Source organism: Schistocerca piceifrons, chromosome 2 (genome assembly GCF_021461385.2).
Source record: "Schistocerca piceifrons isolate TAMUIC-IGC-003096 chromosome 2, iqSchPice1.1, whole genome shotgun sequence".
Classification (NCBI taxonomy): domain Eukaryota; kingdom Metazoa; phylum Arthropoda; class Insecta; order Orthoptera; family Acrididae; genus Schistocerca; species Schistocerca piceifrons.
The window spans coordinates 202,648,954-202,659,077 of record NC_060139.1 but is presented as its reverse complement, the minus strand read 5'-3'; the positions used below and the strand labels follow the sequence as shown (position 1 = coordinate 202,659,077).

At 38.8% G+C, this 10,124-nt stretch overlaps 1 protein-coding gene across 1 annotated transcript; it reads right to left on the bottom strand.

Moving 5' to 3' along the window:
- Positions 1 to 1,375: 1,375 nt before the first annotated feature.
- Positions 1,376 to 2,332, bottom strand: LOC124775253 (E3 ubiquitin-protein ligase SIAH1B-like). Its single transcript, XM_047250091.1, has one exon. The coding sequence runs from the start codon at positions 2,330 to 2,332 to the stop codon at positions 1,376 to 1,378; it is 957 nt and encodes a 318-aa protein (XP_047106047.1).
- Between the last annotated feature and the right edge of the window lie 7,792 nt (positions 2,333 to 10,124).

The following is a 10,124-nucleotide window of genomic DNA, read 5'->3' as shown; positions in this document are numbered from 1 at the left end:
TCTTAGAGTGTCAATCCTGCACAGGGTGTGAATCTTTCAACTAATTCACAACAGGACGCCGTTTACTGTTATACTGTTGGAATTTCATTCATGTATGTGAGATGTCTTAACTAACAATGAAACAAAGCATATTACATTAAATTGGTTTATTGTAGATACAGTTAACTGTTATTGCTTTAAATACTGAGATGTACTTCGCTTTCTATTGATGTGAAAAGTACAAACAAACAAAATAAATAAAATTTAAATTACAAGTGACCATTGTTTAAGACAGTGAAATTTCTGTACAATAAAACAATATTTCATTCATAATAGATAAACAGTTACTAAAAAAAAGAGATTGTAGTAAAAAAAGCCTGGTTTTTTTGTTACAAACACCTTCAGGCACAAACCATCACTTTTTTGTAACACTGTTCATGTATTCAATTTTAAACTATTTCTGTCTGCCTTTACAAGTTATGCTAGTAGTGGTACCGTTTTTCGCGAACCATATCAACGAATCTGATTTGTAGACGCTATCTATTTGGATTAGCGAGTGGGTGAGGCTGAGTGTCACAACTTGGTGACTCCCAGTCTACTGTAAGGCAGTCGTCATCTAGATAGTGATTCAAGAGCAGCCTCAAATTATTACTTCCATTCGCTTAACGTATATTGCTATGCTATGTTTCAATGTGACCGCCAATGATAACGTTTAACGAATACGTTTGAGGTCTGAAAACTCATCTTTTAGTATGTGACATTATAAAAATTTGCACAACCTTTCGTAACAATATTCACAGCCGAAATATTTATCTACTGAGGTGAAGTTTACCCAACTCCACTAAGGTTCGAAACCTTTAAACTCTGCCCTACAGTTACTTAGTCTATCAATTCTTTATTAGGAGTCAGTTCTTACAAGAGAAAAATATTCTCTTTCAATGGGCTTGGATGTCACATGCTATCGTGGCTGATGATTATGGCAAGAAATCAAAGCAACGCAATTGCTGTCACATATCTCGTCCTAGATTCTCTCTAAGGGCTCAGTGTCAACAATTTTTTCTTGGCGAATAATGAAATAACAACCAGAATTTGTAAAGTTAGAAAATAATACACAAAAATGATAGCATTATTCCATGCATATCAAGTACTGATATTAGCAGCTACTGCTGACAGGATGGTCACATCTTCACTAAAGGAGAAAGCAGGCAGGCAGACACACACACACACACACACACACACACACACACACACATACATACATACACGCAGAGAGACGATGAGTAAACTTACTGAATTTGTATCTAATGAGATTCTTCACTTCTTAATGCCTCTGAGCGGTGTACTACATTTATCTGATTGTTCTAAACATAGACTCAACAAAAGTTCTTATAGTACATCAGACGACAGTGGGTTTACTTTCACTGTGGCCTGTCTGTTGCACTTTGCTTATCTTTAGGCTACGTGGCCCATTCCCATAAAACACTAATGTCTCAAAGTCTAGAGTGATGCAGCTGTTCTTAAGGAAGATTGCGTCGAGGGTCTCATCGTATGAGTGGACAGAGCACGCCAGCGACATTGACTTGTGGCGGTCGCTGTCGTCCTTGGCCATCTTGAACTTGTACCGGAAGTTGGACGCCTGCGCTGGGTCTCCAATGAGCAGCACAGCCAAGTGCATCTTTCGACGCTCCATACTGAAGCGCCTAACGTAGGCGAAAGTCTCGCCGAAGGCGAATACCGCGTGACGGTAGTTCTGGAAGCAGTCACTCTGGGTGATGCTCTGCCAGAAGTGCGGGAGGTCATGGTTCTTCATGGAGTAGCGGTCAGGGTGCACCATGGTGACGTGGGAAAGCAGCTGGTCGCGGCGACCCCGCCAGCCACAGACCAGGGGACAGGCAAGCGGCCTGTAGGCGCAGCCAGCTTCGTGGGAGAGCTTCACATGTGCAGGCAGCTTCTGTGGGCAGCCGCGGTTCGAGTAGCTGCAAGGGTACAGTGACGTCACGGACAGTTGTTCGAGCGCCAGGTTCCGCCTCGAGTCGATGCGCATGTCACACGTCGGACACAACTCGTTGCACTTAGTTAGGCAGGACCCACACAAATTGTGACCGTTAGGGCACATAAAGATGGGCGACGCCATGTACTCGTAGCAGACAGGGCACTCGAGAACAGTCTGAAGGTTCCTCTCCAGTTTCCTTGTGTCACCTTTCGTTGTCGTGTCAGTCTTGGATACCGTCGAGAGGTTACTCCTTTTGGTGTCGCCTCGAACATCCTGGACCAACCGCGCTGGCTTTGGCGGTGGCTTCTTTCCAGTATCTGGGCTTTTGGGGCGTCGAGCGCTTGGGCTCCGTCCATCCATGGCGAGCAACTAGCTCGTGTACATGCCGCTTGATACAGCCAGACAACACCTCGGTTCACATAAGAGGTAGTACCTGAATCAGTTAAACTCAAATTAAAGGTTATTACACATTGTTGAAAGTTAATTTCTGACACTGTATTGAATTACAATACTAACTTACAAATATCCATTCATAGACGCTATGCTATCCGATGAGAGAGGAGGAATATATATTAAAAAGTGCAAATATGGAAGATACGAGCAGAACATACAAAATATAAGTGCTAACTATGAGACAGCATTAAGAAATTGTCTGCTGTAAATCAGCAACACTCTCTCTCTCTCTCTCTCTCTCTCACACACACACATAGAGTAACTAGTTATGTTCTATTGTCTACGTTGTTATTTATCCTGGTAAGTTGAGAACCTTCATATTATCTTATACATCTATCCAAACATCTTCAGTGACTCAGTATAAACAATATGTATAGTAACAAGAAGAAAGGACATACCAACAGTACCATCAACAACAATATACTTTTTGTACAGTTGGGCTCATAGCATGAGATATATCCTTGTATGACATTTTAAATTGAATCTGCCAAGTTTGCTGCTAAAGGTTTTATTTTATTTCGTAGACTAGGCCCATTTCGGTAATGTTGCCATTGTCAAGTACACCTGCGGATATTACAGTTGGTAAATTTGGTTTACTTTTGCGATATTTGTAAATGGAGTTAACTGTACGTGTATACCGATGTCTCACTGGGCGAGATGTACATATTGCATCACTAAAAAGTTCTTTTGCCAGTTGTCGTTGTTTTTATGATGGTAAAATAAAGTCACATAATAGTTTGACGGCTAGTTAATAGTTCTCAAAGCCGTTATATGTTCACAAAGTGGTTACAGCTGAGTTACAGATAATTTGGTTGTTTGTGTTCGTTTATTTTTTTATCTGTTGTCATGTTTCAGAAGGTCAATAAAATTCTCTAGGTAATTTTATGTTTGAAATTCGTCTGTTCGTTTAATATGTTATATAGATAATTTTTTATGCATATATAAATTTCTAAATATTCTTAAACGTTCATGGCGATCCCTTTTGGTATTATGTGTAAGATTGGAAGTGCAGTTCCGATACTGTAGACTTTATGGTTTTGGTTTTTTAAATGCATGAAGAGATGCGATTTATTGTTATCACTATCTGTAGTATGTTCTCTAAATCTGTTGCTAAAATTTCGTCCTGTTTGTCCAAAGTAAAATTTGTTATAGTTGTCGCACTGGGCAAACAGAACGAAGCTTTAACATCAGATTTAGAGAACACACTAAGGACAGTGACAGCAATCAATCGAGTCTCTTATGCATTTAAAAAACAAAAAACGAAACCATTGAAACCTCCCCTTAGAAAAATTTATGAATCACTGTGCTGGTAAACTCCTTATGTTATTTGATTTTCAAACAGCTGAACAAAACTGAACGTACTCAGACATTTCTCTCTCTACTTATTCTGATTATCACTAAACTGACGCACAATATTTTTAGCGCAACGCAATCTGACTTTCAACCCTACAAAAGAATGGCCCTGACTAACAATAACCTATACGTTTCATGAATCACTTACGTCACAAAAATCTTCGTTACTCGAATTACTGCAATACAGCGAGCGCCAATACTGCCAACTAAATAAAGGGTTCTAACTACTGAAGGCTCTAACTACTGATAGGCATAGTTAGCAAATGAAAGATTTTTATAGAGAACAAACAATGCATATATATATATATATATATATATATATATATATATATATATATATATATATATATATATCAGTTCACGATATACAGTATTATAAATTTACTCTTCTGACGAACACACGTCCAGATCGTCCGCTCTCAAAATTCTGCCATGTCTCTCCCCACATCCACCACTCCTGGCGGCTCACCTCCAACTGTGCAACGCTACGCGCTATTCACATCCAGCTGCCCAACACTACAATAGCAAATATTCCAACAATGCAAACCAGCCACAGGCTGCACACAGCACAGTCAGTGATTTTCATACAGAGCGTTACGAAGGCGTTACCAACATAAAAGGTAAACACCCTACTTACACCATTATATAGACAGAGGAGACACTGAACTTCAAATCTTAAACATAATACTAAAAGGAGTTGCCATGAACGCAGTGGAAGAACTGAAAATTTATATACACATGGAAAATTATCTGCATGAAATTTTAAACGAACATTACCTAGCAAATTTCATTGCCATTCTGAAACATTACCTAGTAAATTTCATTGCCATTCTGAAACATGGCAACGTATAAAACATAAACAACCAAAGACTACACAAACAACTGAATTCTCTGTAACTCAAACAATACCGCTGAGTAGGTATAACCACTTTGTAAATATACAGCATCATTTAGAACCGTCAACTAGCTGTCAAATTGACAAAATGACATATACATTAAACTCCACACAGAACGAACACTAAAGTAAATGGAATTTACTAACTATAATATTCACGGGTATTCTTGAAAAATGCAGTACTGCTGAAACAGAGCTATTGCACGAAATACTATAAAACTACTTATCACTTAATTGGAAGATTTAATTTAAAATAACAATATACTGCTTCTACCACTAATAATAATGATAATTATTGTTATTATTATTATTGTTATTGGGTATGTAATAACAAATAATGTAGTTACGATATATTAAATTAAAAATTTCAGCCATATTAACTTTGTGTTGATTCTTTTAGAAAGTGAATAATGACATTTAACGAATATAAGGCAGCAACACAAAAGGAATCAAATGTAGAGAAGACATTAAGTGGTCAGAGGGTGCAGATAGCAAGAGAAATGGAAAAGAGTAAATAGAGATAAATATGAGAGAAGCACCGATAGTGTTGATAATATGACAGAGATACTAGCCCACAATTTGACTGGAGGGAAAGCTGGTTTATGCTCGGATGAAGATAGATTTACGACAAGACACATAGACGGATGGTTTGTTCTAGAGTCTTATGGGGCAAACGGAGAAGAAGATGGAAAAATATTGTGTGGTGCCTAAGTACAACCGAGATTATAGACATATCGATCTAATATTGCAGCTATGGAATGTTGTGTATTTAATATCTTTGAATAACCTCTCTCAAAATGTTCTATAAGCTGTAGTAGACAGAGGCTTCATTTATATTTATTAATTGTTTATTCTGCTTCAAAATGTGCATAATCGTATAAGATACAAGCAAGCAATCCCTCCCATGTTCCAGTTAGCGAAACAATTTGGAAATTTGTGGTAAATTCCTGATGGACCAAACTGCTGATGTTATTGCTCCCTGGGCTTACAAACTACTTACTATGACTTAAACTAATTTACGCTAAGGACAATACGCACACTCATGCCCGAGGGAGGACTCGAGCCTCCGATGGGGGAAGCCGCGCGAATCCTGGCAAGACGCCTCACACCACGCGGTTAAACCGCGCAACTAAAAATTTGGAATGAGACTTTTGCATTGCTATGAAAACAGACATCTGTCCCCACAATAGCAAAAATCGTGATATTGGAGAATTTCGTTGTAACAGTTATTTTATTTATTCCTTCTTGGCCATACTAGATTTGAGATCTCGCCCTGTACACCTGACATTCCCCCGGATCACCCGATATACACGTCGTAATAATGCGTCATCTACATTTAGATATATACTCTTCAAATCATTCTACAGTGCATGGTGGAGGGTACATAGTGCCAATATTATCCTTTTTCTATTCCATTTCTGTATTGACGGAGGGAAATGTACTGTAAGTCTCTAAATGTACTTTGGCATTTTAATCTCTCTACACCTTTTTTTTTTTTTTTTTTTTTTTTCAGGAGCGCTACGCGAGATATTCGTTGATGGCAGCACAATGGTCGGAAGTCATCTTCGAATACTGGTTCTCCAAATTTACTAACAGGGTATCGTGAGAACTAAGCCATCTTTCTACACCCATTTACATCTTCCGAGCGCTTCTGTTACACTTTCGTATGGGTTTTGCTGACCCGTTTCGATTGTAGCAACGTCTCTCTAAATTCTTTCGATGTCTGCCAGCATGACCACTTGATAATGATTCCAAGCACTCGAATAATATTCTGGAATTGGCTGCATCAACGTCTTTTACGCTATTTCCTTTGTAGATGCTCAGCATTTTCCAGAGGCCGTACAACAAACCTTTACACATCCTTCACCTAATAGAGATTTTACGAGACCATCCCATTCTATATGGCTTCACATCATTACCCATTAATACCTATGTGATGCGACGTGATCGAGATATTCGCCACTAAGCATGTAATCAGATACTGTCGGTTCCTTTACCTTTGTAAAGGCATTAGCTTACATTTATCCACATCTGAAAGGAGCTGCCAATCATTACAGCAAGTGGAAATGTTAGCCAGATCACATCTTTCTGAAGTTCCTTACAACTGTGCAACAATAACACATAGGACAATCAGAAACAGTCTGAAAATTGTTAAAGTGTTGCACAGTTGGGTGTGCTGGGAATCAAACGTTAACGAAAACCTTCGATACGTTGTGCCCTTTCCGAGTTAATTAAGAATGAAGTTAACCAATTAGGCTGCAACGCGCCAACTCAAGTGACCCGCCGGATAAAATTAGTGTGAGTTGTTCTTACAGGGGATACGAAAGCGCACGAGACGGCTCAGCCTTTGGCTGTTACAAATGTCTGATGAACTTATATCAGACTTTTCTAAGTCCTTTCCGACCTTCTTTATCTAAGGTATGGCTTTGAGTTCTACGTAGGTGCCGGCCGGAGTGGCCAAGCGGTTATAGGCGCTACAGTCTGGAGCCGCTCGACCACTGCGGTCGCAGGTTCGAATCCTGCCTCGGGCATGGATGTGTGTGATGTCCTTAGGTTAGTTAGGTTTAAGTAGTTATAAGTTCTAGAGGACTGATGACCTCATAAGTTAAGTCCCATAGTGCTCAGAGCCATTTGAACCATTTTTCTACGTATGTCCAACTTATTTGAGCCACATTGTTGGGAATCTGTGGATATGGAAATAAAATTTCAATATTTTTTTTCTGATTTGTGCAGCGATTCTCGATGGTTTTTTGGTTGTTTGCCGGGATTGTTGTCTGTATCCATCTTCTGTCCTTTTGGCCCTCGTATTTTTCTAAGAATTTTACGTTCTTCTTATTGGGTACCTTCCAGATCACCTTTTCTGTGAAGTGTAAGCGCTTCGCCATCGTATAAGACTTCAGGCTTGATAAATGTGCTATGGTGTCTGATGGTTATACGTTTTTTGTTGTAGACACTGCTTATTTTACCACAAGGTCTCCTAATCTTTTGCATACGAATTTTCTCTCTGTAGGTTCAACAATTTCGCCCAAGATTGGATACATGAAATGTGGGGAACTGTCGACTTGTCCATATTTTCTGATCAGTTTTTTAGTAGTCTGTCTTGAGTAGAAGCACTTTTTTTCTTTTCTTTAGGATATTTGAAAGCCAACTCTTTCAGCGCATTCTTCGAGACTGTCTGTGTAGCTGCTATTGGCTCGCCGTCTGTTAGAATTGCGAGATCATCTGCGAAATCTAGGCAACAAATCTGGATGTTATTGTTAGACCTCCCAAGACGTATAGGTTTCCAGTAGTCTCGGTTTTTAAATAGTTTTTACTACTCTCCGACGGCTTTATCCAAAACCAGACGGATACCGGTTTTTTTCAGAAACTGGTTTTACTCCTTCCCATGAATTTTGCTTTGTACGCTGTGTTGGGCAAACTTTGTTTGATGAGATTTATGGTTTTTGGGGCTAGTTATTGTTCTTCGAGGACAATAAAAGCGATACCGATCGATGTAATCATATGCTTTCTTGAAGTTCACAAAGAAGCCTATGATCGGGCTCTGTTTCACAGCGTTTTGTAAATTTTTAAAATGTTTGTACGTTTTGTTTTTAGTGTTATTTTTAAACTGAATAGTTGTTCCACACAGCTTCTACCAGCGTGAAAGTTGGCTTGGTGTTCGCCAATATTGTGACCAAGTTGCTCCTGAACTCTTTAGATGAGCATGCTGACAGAATTTTGTCTGTAACTAGCGGAAGACAGAGTCCTCGGCAGTTACGATATTTGAATCCGATTTTTTCGCCTTTTTTGTGTGCTGGGAGAACTAGGGCACTTTTACAACCTTCGGGAAGTTCTTCTCTCTGCCAAATCTCTATCGTGATTTCTGTGAGATCTTTGAGGGAATTTGGTCCAAGATTTTTCAGCAGTATTGCGGTGATACCATTTTCTCCAAAAGCTGTCTTATTCAATGTTCGCCAAGGCAGCCACACTTGCTAACACTCTCCCTATGTTCGTCTTTTGATTATTCGTCAACGATGTAGTACAGTGTCGTTCGGAAATTCAGGAAATCGTTATCTAACTGCTCGTTTACATCGGTTGTTTGTAACACGTCGTGTATGACAATAAAAAGCTGTACATATTTCTGGCTCTTTGAAGAGAGCTCCAGTCATAAGTTTGATACTTATTTTGTCATTTCATTTCTGACAAGCCATCGAATGCCAATAGAAGTACGTCGTTCCATTGAATAATTGTTTCAAGTTCTCTCAAAAATGCAAATCTCGCTAATATTCAGAATTCAACACCCACAATCCTTCCTTTAGTTTATGTGACGTTCTGAGAACATATTCTTTTACTTTTTTAAAAAAAATAGCTAAGTATCACAACCTGGTGGTGCCCACTGCACTCAGGACATGTAATAGAACTTTTACAGATGTAATGCAGGTTTTTCCCTGTTTATACTGTTTGGTATAGAATTTAATTATCTCGCACATGGCTTGTGTGTGATATTAACCAGAATTTCTATTTTCTTTAGCACGCAATTCTTTTGTATATAATTAAGCAGTAAAATGCAGAAGATGAATTATAAATACTGTTTTTATCAATGTGGATAACTTGGACCAGTAAAAACCTAGAAAACCGCGTATAAAATCATGATCTCGTTATAAGTACTCAAGTAGTATCGTCGATTAAAAAAAGTCTTTTGATAACGCACTGCTCACAAAAAGAGTAGAAGACGGGACGCTGGGCAGAAAGGTATGTTTGCGACTAAAGTGAGTTGTACTGTTTATCTATCCTGAAAACTGCTTTGAATAGAATGCTGAGACCGGCAATAACAGCTCATTCGCCTGAAAAAGATATCTGAGAGGATGGAAAAATAGACGAGCGGCGGTATCATCCAAATTTTATGGCTGACTACACGGTCTGTAACTACTGTGTACCGCAAGCAAGGGAAGCTCCAGCACTGATCGTATAAGCTCAAACTGTTATTTTATTATTGTATATCAATTTCAATCTCAGAGGGATCATCTTCAGTGCAAGATTAAGTCCAGTGGATACATATAATCACGCACAAAATATAGGTGTTCATAGAGAAGAATATGCCAGCTAGTAGGTGAGATTCAAACTACTGTGTACTTCATTGTAACGTTCTGTTTATGCGTCGACTCCGTGTTTTCTCAAAGACCGGGATCAGAGGTGCATTGTGAATTCGACTGCCCATAAAATGATACTGACTTTGAACAGTATAACATGGACATGAAAGCAGCATGAGTTTCCCAGATCCTTAACCAATATTCCTAATGGATGATTAACCACAATTTATTATTTCATTAGTATTTGTAATACACTGATGGAAAAATCGCAGCAACAACAAAATTATTGTAGAGTAAGGAAAGGTATGTAAGAGATTAACATTGCAAGATTAGAGGTAAATTTGAGCGCAATATAAGCCATTTGAAATATGAAATTCTGGTA

Coding starts and splice junctions, on each gene's coding strand:
- LOC124775253 (XM_047250091.1), bottom strand. CDS start 2,332: ATGGATGGACGGAGCCCAAGCGCTCGACGCCCCAAAAGCCCAGATACT.